General features: G+C 45.7%; 2 protein-coding genes across 2 annotated transcripts in view; one reads left to right on the top strand and one right to left on the bottom strand.

Moving 5' to 3' along the window:
- Positions 1 to 348: 348 nt before the first annotated feature.
- ect2l (epithelial cell transforming 2 like) lies at positions 349 to 10,509 on the top strand (the record flags this gene model as incomplete). Its single annotated transcript, XM_079581666.1, has 21 exons — positions 349 to 498; positions 2,419 to 2,531; positions 2,605 to 2,767; positions 2,912 to 3,167; positions 3,269 to 3,467; positions 3,540 to 3,639; positions 3,705 to 3,870; positions 4,316 to 4,444; positions 4,509 to 4,601; positions 4,666 to 4,866; positions 6,056 to 6,159; positions 6,581 to 6,691; positions 6,756 to 6,842; positions 6,960 to 7,069; positions 8,028 to 8,175; positions 8,286 to 8,359; positions 8,569 to 8,725; positions 9,806 to 9,871; positions 9,958 to 10,046; positions 10,104 to 10,276; positions 10,358 to 10,509. 21 exons carry the CDS (start codon positions 349 to 351, stop codon positions 10,492 to 10,494), a joined length of 2,826 nt encoding a protein of 941 aa, XP_079437792.1. The 3' UTR covers positions 10,495 to 10,509.
- A 1,264-nt stretch (positions 10,510 to 11,773) lies between these two features.
- Positions 11,774 to 14,231, bottom strand: part of filip1l (filamin A interacting protein 1-like) — a 31,994-nt gene continuing 29,536 nt past the window's right edge. The window contains exon 5 of the mRNA XM_079581517.1: positions 11,774 to 12,180. Coding sequence (XP_079437643.1) covers positions 11,971 to 12,180 — 210 coding nt within the window. The 3' untranslated portion in view covers positions 11,774 to 11,970. The remainder of the gene's footprint in view (positions 12,181 to 14,231) is intronic.

The following is a 14,231-nucleotide window of genomic DNA, read 5'->3' on the forward strand; positions in this document are numbered from 1 at the left end:
TTGTAGCTTTCAAGTGGGAAAAATACCAGTTTCCTGGAACGCACCAAGCTCTGAGTGGACAAGGTGAAGGTCAGCTGCTCTCAACCGACCCTGTGCTGGAAAGTAAAGTCACATTTACGCATTACAAAAGCTGAACTAGCACTGACTCGCGCTGAACTTGCCATGTACTCGTGTAAAAGTAAACTGGGTGAATTACTCATGCGCACTGGGGCCGGACGGAGCAGCGCGCACAGTGAAGGAATGCGCGTTTGTTGGTGCGTCTCCAGGTTACACAGACCGAGGCCCCGGTGTCTCACGGACTGCACTGCGCTCACTCTGATTTAGCGGGAGCCTCCCGGGACAGGCAGAATGTCCACCGGCCCGACCCCTCACTCTGTGAAGCGCTGGCAGCTCCATGGCACGGACTACGAGGCGCCCGGGAGCCGCAGCCTGGCCTCCACCTCCGACACCGTGTTCAGCAGCTGGACTCCTCTGAGCAACAAGGCCAGCAACCTGCAGGTCAGTGAGGGATGAGGATGGGAAATGGATCAAACCATCCACTCCACTAGCACTTTTGGAGCGTCACATTTGTAGAGATGCATTTTTTGAAAGAAATCTTCAAGATGAAAATCGAATATTGTCACCCCTTTTGGCCAACTTTCATTGAATTAATTGGATCGTAGTTTATATGTGCTGGCAAAGAAGACATTTTGTGGAGATAACCTTGACGGCGGCGCATCGGTTAAAGTGATAGTCTGTAAGTTTGCAAAAGTGAGGAGAGACGGCGTGAAATTTGAAATCAAAATTTAAAAATGAAATTCCTCCCCTCTTCAACCAGAAAGCCTATTAGTTTGCAAAATGAGGAGAACGGGAATTTTCAAAAGTAAAACGATCAAGCTCCTCCCCCTCCCCCTCCTGATTGGACCCTGACAGGCTTGTTGACGTCTCATTGGTCAACACAGGAGGATACTAGATGGATAGTTGCTGAGATCCAGGAAGGAGGGACTTTACACAAAATGATATATAACTTACTTTACATCAAAATGCAAGACAAGGTGGTCCATTTTGCACGTTTTATAAAATTTGCAAAACATTAAGACTTCCAGACTGTCACTTTAAGAAGGTCCCCGGTTCGATCCCGGGCTAAGGACGGGGCCTTACTGTGGAGTTTGCATGTTTGTATACTAGGGCTGAAACGACTAATGGATTAATCGACAACTAATCGATTACTAAAATAGTTGTCAACTATTTCAGTAATCGATTAGTTGTTTTCTAGTGAACACAGACTAAAATAGAGCTAAAAAGACATGACAATTCTGTATTCTGATGAAAACCTACTTTGTTTTTTAAAGTGAGGGTCTGCAGTGTTTTGTACATTGTAAATTTCACAAATATCTGTCTTTGTCTCGTCCAATCAGAAAGCAGAATTAGCACAAAGAGCCTCCTACAAATGTTTACTTTAAGTTTACTCCATCAACATGTCCTCAAACGGCGCCACTTTAGCTTATGTGATAAAAAAATGTTAAAAATACAATTTCCGTGCACCTTTCACAGCCAAGCGATTAATCGATTAATCGTAAAAATGATCAGAAAATAATCGGTAGTTGCAGCCCTGTTGTATACATGTACTTGAGGGGAGTGGTGTGTTCATGTGTCGTATGTGACAGCCGATTTCTGAGCTATCTTTATTTAAATGAACCTATGACATACAAAGGGTCAAAGGTCATACAAAGCCTAGGTTAGGTTAGGTTAGGTTAGGTTAATTTATTTGTACCCGACCCGTGGGTAAATTCGTTTTGCAATTCTGAGAACTAGTCGACACATTAAAACACATTTTACAAAGATAAAACATCACACATATAAAATACAAAACTTATAAGTGCTCCACATACTAACAGGATGTGCCTTTGGTACAAAAAACAACTGAAATTTAAGCCACTTGACAGTAACAAAGATAAAAAACCTGTGTCAGGGGCAATTTGATCCCGACTTGTTCATAAAGGAAAGGGCAGCGGGAACAAAGCTTTTCTTAAAACGGTTCGTGTGGCTCATTGGCATCAAAAACCGACGCCCAGACGGAAGCAATCGAAACTCTGAGTGCAAAGGATGCTCAGTGTCTTTTGCGATGCTTCGTGTCGTCCTCTCTAACTGTCTATCATGCAGAAAGTCCAAGGCCAATGGTCTGAGGCCAATGACTTTACTTGACCACTTGACGAGCTGATTCAAGGCGTTTTTGTTTCTAACAGAAGAGCTCCCGTACCAGGCGACCAGGCAGAAAGCTCGGGTCGCTTCGATGAATGCCCGATAAAACAGTGTCATCACAGTTTTATCTACATGAAAGAAGGACAGTTTCTGAAGACAATACAGTCGTTGGTGGCCCTTTTTACAAACAGCAGCACAGTTTTCATTAAAATTCAGTTCAAGAATCTGTTTGTGCAGTTGTTTGAGAAGAGGGTCGACCTGGTCCTGCGCTGGTTCAGCTTATGGACCGACCGACAGAGGAAACACCTGCTCCACTCGCTGCTCGCCCAGTGCACCGGCTCGCAGCTCAAGTACGTCTCTTTGTGATCATTTCAGCGCTCAAACTGCCTTCACTACAGAGCCGTTTTACTCTCGCTCGCACAGGTACTGCAGGGATCTGTTGATTGAGACGCTCCCGGTGACCAGAGTGGACTTCGCCACGGTGCTTCCCAGATTCCTGTCGCTGTATGTGTTGTCCTTCCTGTCCCCGCGCGACCTCAGCTCCGCCGCCCAGGTGTGCTGGAACTGGAGGGTGTTGGCTGAGCAGGTGAGGAGCTGCTATGTGGGCCAACAGAGACGGAAATGTTAACTGAAGCATTATATATTCAGGAGACTGGTACCTGTGGCCTGTAACATAGTCATGGAAACTTCCTGATGAGAAGTATTCTGAAATCCCCATCTCTTCCCTCAGGACTGCCTGTGGGTGAGCCGGTGCGTCCCGAAGGGCTGGTTTCTCCCGTACACTCCGGCTGAGAAGGAATACGGCGCGTGGAAGAAGCACTACGTGTCCTGTGTCTCCACGCTGGACTGGCTCACTCCCCGAGAGGCCGCCCGGCTGTACGGCACCCTGAACCAGAGGAGCAGCGGGGCCGAGGAGGAGGAGGCGGAGAGGCGCAAGGAGCGACGGATACGGCAGATCATCAGGGAGAGGCTGCAGCATGAAAAGAGTAAGAGGGGGATGGCGATGTGTGGCATGTTCTGTTTCATCCCTCCTGAACCCTGGGTGGACAATGTGTGGCCCAGTGCTTTATAATACTTTTTTGTTCAGATGAAGTGATGAGAACAAGGAAACCCTGGGGCAGCAACATGAAATCCGTCAACATGATCACCCAGTTTACAGCAGCACAAAGCTTCAGCTCGTCACCTTCCACTTCCGTCCACTCTCCGCACCTCTCTCGCCCCCTGGAGGAGGGCTGGGGCAGCACAGCGCTCAGCCTGCAGAGCACTGACCGCTCCGGCCTGGTCAGGTAAGCACCAGAGCACGGCTTACAGCATAACCTCAAAGTCGATTGATTTGAAATGTAAAGACTTTTTCCCAGGCCTCCTTCCCGATGCGCACCGTCAGATTTGGCCTCCTCCAGCCGTCAAAGAGACCCCGAACTCCTCCTGCTGATCTCAGACAGAATTCCCGCCTATGAGGTACAGGAGTGTGACCGCACGTGCAAATGTTCCTCCTCCCGCTGATATCTGCGTCCCTGATCCAGATGGTCCTGAGTGGGGTGAGGGCGGGCGTCACGGTCATACTCTACGACCACAGGCAGACCCTCTCCGCCCTCCGGACCCAGGCGGAGGGGGCTCTGTGTGGGCGCACCGCGCTGAGGCTGGGGGTGCTCGCTCCAGGCGGGACGGAGGAAGTGCAGCTGCTTCAAAGTGAGTCGACTATTGTTTGTCTTTCGATCTATGGTTTTGAATGATGATTGACTGGATTGATTTAAAGCAGACATTTCCACAAACAGTCGTAAAAGTGGGACAGGTCATGTGATGCGGTGGGACATTGAGGGACAGACATCAGCACTGAGGCGAGCAGGTTCGGACATTCTCGGGATTGTTGATTTTCAGATAGTGTTCAAACTTCAAGCAGTACAAAGTAACTTGTGTGCCTTAACAAATCCTTTCCGTCGTGTTAATGGGATGACTGGGGGTCTTTCATCTCCCCCTGGTGTCTCTGGCCAGAAAACCACAATTGCAACTTCACTGGCTCTGGGTCAGAAGCCCCAACACACACTAATAGAATCACAAAGAAGAAGCTAACAGGCTAATGGGCAAAGCTAGCATGCGACGACACCTGCAGTGGCTAATTCATCTGGATTCTCAGGAAGCCCCCTGTCAGAAGTGACTCTGCTGGCCCCCGACCACAGGGAATTCTGGGAGAAAATGTGTCAGTCTCTCCGCCAAGCTGAAGCAGGAGGCGGGATCGACGTCTTCTGCCCGCTAGCTGCCTCAGGTGGGCGCGCAGACACGCTCATACACTAGTCCCCGTGTCCTTAACTTTACTGTTGTCCCGTCAGCTTCCGGAGTCTCGCTCATGCAGAGTCTCTCCGTCCTCACGGGGTTAGCGGTGCGGGCGCCCATGGGTCTGGCCACGGGCAGTTTCCAGAACAGTAAGTCTCGCCCGAACCAATGCAGAGGTGTTCAAGCTCTGCCCTGACTGCATTTCTGCTGCAGTCCTGGGAGAGTGGAGCGACGGCAGCCTGAGCGCTCCTCTGCCCAAAGCCCCGCCCCCTCCTCTCCGGTACCTCCACGACGGCGCCGCGCAGAGCTGGGCCACGCAGGCGCAGTGGATAGAGGCCAGTCTGCGCGAGCTCCGGGCCTCGTCGGGCGAAGCGCTGCAGCGAGTCAGCGCCCAGGTCAGGGGCCGCGCCCTCGGTACGACAACAAATCTGCAATGTACAATAAATAATGACAAGACACACGCCTGGCCTAGCTGTGAATTGGCTTGTTGCACGGTGTGGCTATGCTAGTTCCTCTGACCCGAAGGTGTGAGCGCCTGGACTTCCTGTCTGTTTTCTTTTCCTGGAATAATAATCCTATTTTCTAAAGATTACGTTGTGGCCGGTGAGTTCCCGGTAGATGATCATTTACTGTGTGTTCAAATCATGATGAACGAGTTCAGATCAGAGACACCTGTGATCATAAAGGATTGATAGTTTGTCTTGAAGCTAAAGGCTAACATGCTATGAAAAAATATATATAAAGGCACTATTTCAAGTTGTGTAATGCATTAACCCCTTAACTCCCACCTGAACCGAGCACATTTTCTCGACGAAAACAATGATGGAAATGTGGCAAAAATGTCACAAAAATGTCACAAAAAATTGACAAAAAATTGACAAAAAATTGACAAAAAATTGCAAAAAGTGACAAAAAAATGACCAAAAATGTGATAAAATATGACAAAAATATGACAAAAATATGACAAAAATGTGACAAAATGTGACAAAAATGTGACAAAAAAATGACCAAAAAATTGCTTGAATGTGACAAAAAAAATGACCAAAAAATTGCAAAAATATGACAAAAATATGACAAAAATGTGATAAAATGTGACCAAAATGTGACAAAATGTGACAAAAATGTGACAAAAAAATGACCAAAAAAGAAAAAAAAAGTGATAAAAATTTGGGGGAAAAATGGCAAAAATGTGATAAACAAAAGTGACAAAAAAGGGATGAAAAATGTGACCAAAAAAATTACAAAAATGTGATAAAAAATTGACGAAATAAAAAAAAAAAAAAAAAAAAAGTGACCAAAAAATGACAAAAAAGTGACAAAAATGAAAAAAAAAAAGAAAATCTGATGACGTGAGGAAAAAAGATCCTCTCGGTTCAGGCGGGAGTTAAGAGGTTAAATTAGCCTTTAGCTTCAAGACAAACTCACTGACCCTTACAAACATAAACGTCTCCTCTATGGAAATATTTCTACCAGGAACTCACTGGTCTGAGCTAATCTTAATGGAAATGAATACGAACAGGAAGCACTAGCGCCCACAGCTTCAGCTCAGAGGAACTAGCGTAGCCACATTGTGCAACAAGCCGATTACGTTTCTGTTTTTCAGGTCATTATTTCCAAGAGAACATCTGCCCCTCCGCTGCTCAGATGTCCACGGCCTTAAACCAGGCTCTGACTGAAGGGCTGACCGCTGCCCTCGCTCAAGAAGAGGTACAAACAAATACATTCCCTTCATCCGCTTTATTCATTTACCTTTTGACAGTTTTAAAGCACATGCATATCGTTGAGAAGCTTTGTTTACTGAAAATATGGCCGTGCACTTCCTTGGACAGTGTTTCATTCAGGTCAAATGAAAGGATCTGAATGCAGAAAGTGCCTTGGTTTTACTTTCCTTCTGTAAGTTTTGGCTCCTAAAGACCATAGAGCACCTTCGCACAGAGCATTTGTTTGACATAAACCCCTGCAGCACTTTCAAATAAGACTTTTTGTAAGTTTCAATTCTCCTGAAGTTTTTCAAAATGTATCTGCTGCAATGTCCACTTAAGCTTCACTTTAAAACATACTTCTAAATTCTAATTGCAATTGTAACAGCTGCCAAAGCCAAAGAGTTTGTTTTGACTTTCCTTCGCAGACCAGACAAGTGGAGTTCCTTTCCGCCTTCCTGACCAGACACGTGGGAGCGAGCGCGGCTGTGGAGAGCGAGCCTCAGAGCGCGGTCACACTGGAGCCCGATCGGCCCCAGGTAAAGATGATGATGTTAGCTTGTTCTTGGAGCAGGATGCTGACCGCCCTGTGTGTGTGCGTAGGCCCTGTTCGACTGGAGAGGGGCAGTGGTCAGAGAGATCTACCACAGCGAGCGGATGTACCTCAGCAAACTGGAAGCCGTGCTCAAAGTATGAACTAAAATCATTGACTGTTTTGATGTACTGAATCCAAACATCACATTGGTTTTGCTCAATCTATCCTGTCTTCAGATGACTCACCGTTGTTCATTGTCCTCCCCTTTGTAGGTTTACCAGGAGCCTCTGACGGCGGCCCTGGACTCCAACAGAGCCATCCTCAGCGTCACTGACATCCACATCATCCTGAGCCCCGTGTCGCACATACTGGAGCTGAACAGGTGCTGACAAACACACACACACACACACACACAAGGCCGTGGGAACCCAGGGTGCTGAGGGCGCTGCAGCACCCCCTGGTGGATCGTTTGTGAACTGCAGGCAATATTTTTTTTTTTTTTTTTTTTTTTTTTTATTATTCATTCAACATAAAAGCACAAGATACACTTACAGATAGTGCACCAACCCAAAAAACCCTCCCTCCCTCCCTCCACCCCCATTTACACTCATTCTCACTCATTCACACTCATTCACACAAAAAGGGCTTTTACCTACAGTACAGTACTCAGGCTCCCACAGTATACATCACTGCAGTCAGCAAAGAAACAAAGTTCGTGGCACAGGAAACTGCAGGCAATATTAACCCCTTAACTCCCACCTGAACCGAGCACACCAGCTTTACCCCCAGTCCAAAAGCTTCTGGAAAAAAGGTGTGAAAATAGCAACAAAACTGAGACGAAGACAAGGATGGAAATGTGAAAAAAGTGAGAAAACACTGACGAAAAAGTGACAGAATTTTTTTTTTAAATGACAAAAATGTACAAAAATTTGACAAAAAAGTGAGAAAAATTTGACGAAAAATTGAGATTTTTTTTTAAAAAAATGACAAAAATGGACAAAAATTTGACGCAAAAGTGATAAGAATTTGACAAAAAAATGTGAATAATTTGACGAAAAAGTGACAAAAAAGTGAGGAAAAAGATCCATTTAGCTTTGTAGGTCTTTCAAATGAGGCGTTTCACTGGCCTACAGGATTTGGGTAAAGCTGAACTGGAGAAAATGCTCTCGGTTCAGGCGGGAGTTGAGAGGTTAATAAATAGGATTTATGCACAGGAAAAGGTATTTTGGGGGTAAATTTAGTCCCTTAGCGCCCCCTAACTAAAATATCTTCCCACGGCTCTGAACACACACACACATAAGGCTGTCCCTGCGCCCTGTACATGAATGCGTCTGTCACAGAGCTCTGCAGGTGGATTTACACTCCCGGCTGCAGCAGTGGAGCGCCCAGCAGTGTGTGGGAGAGGTCTTTGTCAAATTCCTCTTCAAGCTCAGGGTTTACACCAACTACTTCAACAACTACCCCACCGCCCTGCACGCCATCGACGAGGTGAGGCCTGCAACTTTTCAAACCCTCTTTCATTCTTTGATCTTGGGGATAATCAATCAAAAGCTGTGTTTCCGAAAGAGTACGAGCACTTGTGATGTGATTATTTCCAGTGCAGAGAGAATAAACCTGCGTTCCGGGCTTTCCTCAAGAGAACAGACCGAACACTGGCGACCCACATGCTCAGGTAGGAGGTTCCCCGCAGGGTTCATGTAGACGTGTGTGTCTGTGTGTGTCTGTGTGTCTGTGTGTGTGTGTGTGCGTGTGTGTGTGTGTGTGTGTGTGTGTGTGTCTGTGTGTGTGTGTGTGTGTGTGTGTGTGTGTGTGTGTCTGTGTGTGTGTGTGTGTGTCTGTGTGTGTGTGTGTGTGTCTGTGTGTGTAAATGTGTCGGTGCAGTCTGCAGGAGCTGCTGCTGTGTCCGCTGTGGAGGATCCAGGAGTACGTCACTCTGCTGCGAGCCCTGTCCGTGCACACCCCCCCAGGACACGCCGACCACGGCCCCCTGTCCTCAGCGCTCGGGACACTGCGCCAGTACACACACTTCCTACAGAAGGTAACTGTCTGACACCACCACACGTATGTGGATGTTTGTAGGAGGTGGTGTTTGTGGTTAGCCTTAGGATTCTTATATGTGGGGAGTTTCTATGTCACTCTAATCAGGGATGTCGAACTCATTTGGGTTGAGGGCCGAAATCCGGCTTCCTCTGTGGGTGGCGGGCCGCATATAATGTTAACAGGAAAATACTATTGAGATTTTTTTTTTGATTTGATGACAGGATTGTAAAAATAAAAAAAACAGCATACACTTTACAAGCCACAAGTCACAAGTACACTTACCATGTGGATATTATTTGTTGTTTATATCCTATTTCTTATTATGACAGTGCCCTCTGCTGGACATGTGTGGAATTCTTTCTTTTTTTAAATTTAAGTTGCCCCCTAGTGCAGTGGGGGTCGCCAGATCATTTAGATAAAATAGCCATATTTTCATTAGCATAAAATCTAGTATTTTAGGCTATTGTAGCATGTGTTTGCTATTTTACCAGAGTGCCATTATTTGTTCGTAGTTTGATGACTTTCATTTTAGCCTTTTGTTTTTTTTTCTTTGTTTTTTAAGAATTATGTAGGCTAATGTTCCTATTTCTCACGGTGTGACCCGAGCGGGGGTCACGAACCCCTTTAACTGTTACAATGGGGGTCGCGGCTCCAAAAGGTTGAGAACCACTGCCCTAGTGGCTGGAATGAGTACAATGGTTATTTCCTTGAATAATCACAACACCATCTATCCATCTAAATTTAGCAATTTATTGTTATTTACAGTCTTTGTGTTTCCCTGGGGCCCCTTTGCTGTGGGGCCCCTCTGCAGCCTGTGTCAGCTCCGCCCCTGCTCCTGCTCCAGCCCTGTCTTTGAGCTGCAGCCTTACGGACACATTTTACTATGAGAATGTTTCCTGCTAACAAGGGCTGCATGATGTTGAGAAAACCTTCGATTTGGATGTGCAAAGGATATGGATATTACTGAATTCTTTTTATTTACTGTTTCAACACCGTCTGCTCCATCCATTATGAACACTAATTGTAAGTAATAAAATCTTCCATATTCTACGTGTAATGAAAGTGACCTTTGTTTCAGTTAAAGCTTTCCTCACTCCGCGACAGACTGATGGAGGAGACGCAGCAGATGATACACGGCTGTCCGGTAGGAGATAGTTTCACCTTTCCAGTACGCCATACTGATTGTTAAATGTATTGTATTCACTGAAATGCTGCGCTTCTTTGTAACAGAACCTCGTAGAAGGAAACCGGCAGCTCATCACCACTGAAAACTGCGCCCTGTATACGAGCCCAGAGGAACAGGCCCCAGACAGCGTCCGGTAATCACAACAGAAGATGTCAAGAATTGAATTTGAAGTAACTGTATGTGTTTGTAGGAGCTTCGAGCACGTGGCGGATATGGGCCTGTTCCTGTTCAGCGACGCTCTGGTTCTGACGCGCCTCCGCCTCCGTCAGGTCCCCTTCAGCGTGGCCCAGAGGAGCGGCCACGCCTTCGTCGCCTCGGTGGCTCTGCACAGGCTGACCGTGAGGGAGATCGGCCACTCGCGCTGTACGTGTCGCCATGGCGTTCATCGTGACCGCCCTCAGTGACTCTTGGTACGTGCGGCTTTAACGGGACGCCTGTGTGCAGATGTGTCCCACGCCTTCGTCCTGGAGGGCCCCCGTCGCTCCTGGGTCTGCGCCGCGGACAGCGAGGCGGACAGACGGCGCTTCCTGTCAGCGCTGCGGATCGCCATAGAGACGGCTCTGGCGGGGCATCAGGGTTGAAGACGCCAGGGACAGAACAAGGTAGGAATACACACACGCTTTTCTGTTAGAGTGGACTTATACTGCGTACAAGTGGGATACAACATGCAGTACCTCTCAAAAGTTTTCACAATGTCGTCACCAGAAAGACGGTTAAACCATTTCAGGTGATGACCTTATGAAGCTCTGTACTTTTTGTCTACCTCTAAGTGTTGATATTTCATAATGTGTAAAGTGATGTTGTGCAGCGCTCTCATATACAGATACAGACGGCATCTCTGGAATCGCCCATATATGGTCATGTTTGAAGCAGTTGAGGGGGTAAACAAAGGAGAAAAATGTAAACTTTCTATAATTTCTCCAAAGCTACTTTGACAAATGCTGAATTATGAATATAGTTTTCTACTAAATAAAGATACAAAGACATGGGGAGGAGCAAAGTGGTTCAACAGCCCATAAAAACAGAAATAACAGAGAATGCTAACAGGATGTGTCCATCATGCTACATGCTAACGCTAGTCATGACTGCCGTTTTTTCACCTTTACTGAACAATCTGCTGTGAAAAGTGGAAAATTGTGTTTCCCAAAATCTATTCCCTTCCCCCTCGGCGAGGCCGCTCCCCCTTGTATGACGAGATGCCGTCTGTATCTATATGTTCATGTTCAAAGCAGCCAGAAGGAAAACAAAGAAGGAAAAAAACTAAACTTTCTTTGATTTCTCCACCATTACTTTGACAAATGCTGAATTATCAATATATTTTTTACACTAAATAAAGAAACAAAGACATGGAGAGGAGCGGTTCAACAGCCGGTGTAACATAGATAGCAGAGAATGCTAACAGGATGTGTCATGTTAGCAACATGCTACATGCTAATGCTTGCTATGACTGCCATTTTTTTTTTGCTTCTACTGAACAATCTACTGTGAAAAAGCATCCATATGGACTCGATTTAGACTTGACTTTCTTTGTAAGTTTATATTCCACCAGAAAACAGCTAAAAAGAGTGAAAAATTGTGTTTTCAAAAGATACTTCCTTCCCCCTCCGTCAGGCCACGCCCCCTTGTTTGATGCGTTGCCGTCTCTATCTCCACTTTAGGACTTTTCACTTTTGTTTTCTCTTAAGTCTTCTAGTATAAAAAATCTTTATTGAAAACCAACAGTAACACAAATGAAACATTCAGGATCTCGAACAAAGGACCCCGTCTTTTATTTACATTATTTCCACTTAAACACAATTTTACACTTTGCTCCAAATATACGAACTCATCAAGGAATCCGGATTTAACAATAACACGTTATTCCCCACGCATCGTCTACATTACATTTTACATTGGACCTCTAGTGACGCAATGTTTTAACACATAAAACAACACAGAAGCTAAGATTGTGTTCCAAAAGAGCACCACAGATGAGGTAAAGTGACATGAGCAGTGAAAAAATAGAAAACTCCACAGTATAAAACGGTTCTCCTCCCGGCCCGTCCCGCCCTCCGCCGTCAGAGTCTGCGGTTCACCAGGTTGGGGTTGTTGTTGTTGTTGTTGTTGGCCGCCGTCGCCTGCTCTCGGGCGCCGTTGGGCTGCTGCGTCAGGATCCGGCCGTGCCCCCCCGAGGACGCCGAGCCGCCGGACCAGCCTTTCTGCGAGCCGTAGCTCTTGGGTTTGGGGATCCTGGTCGGCCCGGGGCGTCGGAATGATTCGAGGGGTATCTGCGGACGGGAGAGGCACAGTGACAAGGCTGACGGTGACAGCAGAGGCACGGGAAAGCAACAGTGACAGAGAAAAGGGCGAGTAAAAACGGGTGGAAGAAGCAGCAACAAAGAGGCGACAAAAGAGCGACAAAAGAACGACAAAAACGTGCCGGAAAAAGCAACAGAAACAGTTAAAAAAGCAACAAAAACAGTGACCAAAACTCGGCGAAAATACGTTAAAAAAGCAACAATGACAGATAAAAGGGCGAGTAAAAACGGATGGAAAAAGCAACAACAAAGAGGCGACAAAAGAGCGACAAAAGCGTGCCGGAAAAGCAATAATAACAGTTAAAAAAGCAACAAAAACAGTGACCAAAACTCGGCGAAAATACGTTAAAAAAGCAACAATGACACAAAAAAGGGCGAGTAAAAACGGATGGAAAAAGCAACAACAAAGAGGCGACAAAAGAGCGACAAAAGCGTGCCGGAAAAAGCAATAATAACAGTTAAAAAAGCAACAAAAACAGTGACCAAAACTCCGCAAAAATACGTCAAAAACATACAAAAAACATATAAAAACGCTTCAAAAATGCAGCAACAAAGTGACAAAAAAAGTTTATAGGTCTTAGCTTTCAAATTGAGTGTCACACTGGCCTATAGGCATGGAGAAGCTTTTAGATTTAGGTAAAGCTGAACTGGAGAAAAATTGCTCGGATTAAAATGGGGGGTAAGAGGTTTAATGATACCAGTTTGGTAATGGGGGGAAAAAAAGTATAATTTTTTTCCCAATTTTTGCCATTTTTTCCCCTATATTTCCCCATTATTGGATCTATTTTTTCCCCAAAGGTTGCCCCATTTTTCTCCCTTTTTTTGCCCTATCTTTTCTCATCCCCCCCCCTAATTTTTACTCATTTTTTATTTTTCTTGTTACTAATATTTCCCCAATTTCCCTCACTTTCCAATTTTTTTTAGCCCATTTTATTCCCCTTTTTTCCTTATTTTAGCCCCATTTTCCCACCAGCTTTTCCAAATCCCCCCTCATTTTATTCCTCATTGTTCACACATCTCTTGACATTGGAAATGAACCCGATATTGTAAATGTGCAGAACTTCCACACATTATTGTTCTGTGTTCAAATAAGTTAGTATCAGAAAGTGTAGCAGTCCCCAGCCCTAGCTACGACTGACCACTAGATGTCACTAGATCGTCTTATTTCACTGTGAGTGCTCAACCTAGTTAAAAAAAAGAAAAGTAGTTGGGTTTTTTGGAGCGTGAATTCTTTTTAAACTTCCTGTTTAGCGGAGTTATTGTGTGACCCTCCCTCTGCCAAAATGTACCAAACCTGAACGATTATGTTGACGTTCCACATGTCTCCCTGCCTAATTTATGCCTTTAGGAGTGACATTTTTCACGCTCGGAAAAAGGGGAGAGTCTGTCGTAAACATGTTGTGTTTTTTTCCCCTAACTTGTTCTCTAAACCTTCATTCTGAACCCCAGAGCGTTTACTCTCTGTGGCATGTTAGTAAAAGTGACTGATCCCTGTTTAAATGGGGAAACTTTTTTTGCAATAATGAAGTCCATGTTTCAGAGCTAATGGTCCAGAAAATGTCCCGTGTGCAGGCACATACGTCCCGACACGGACCCGAGACTCCGGTGTGTGGGCTTTGTTACACACACATCAGCGGTGCAGCAAGAGTTCAGCTGAGAACTTCCTCTGTCCGCGGCTCAGCCATGACGACACCGCTGTCGCCCCGGCAACCAAACACAAGCTTTGTTTTGGTTCTTGTGTTGCAGTGGGAAAGGGCTACTTTTACACCGACTCGTGTCTCACATTTACTCCATAAAACCCCTTTGTTAAGGAAGGCTCAGGTCCTGCAGGCCCCGCTTTGCCCTTTTAAAGTCAGGGCTGTGTTTACGAGACTGAGAGACTGTGCACGAGCGGACGAACGCTGGGAAACGCTTTGATGTGCTGCTTTTTCTGTTATTTCAGGACTATTTACACTGTAGATTCTCACTGAACGTATTCATTTATGAATGAACACAGGTGGAATTACGTTTTAACTGGGTTT

The sequence above is a fragment of the Gobius niger genome, assembly GCF_951799975.1.
Source record: "Gobius niger genome assembly, chromosome: 23".
NCBI lineage: Eukaryota > Metazoa > Chordata > Actinopteri > Gobiiformes > Gobiidae > Gobius > Gobius niger.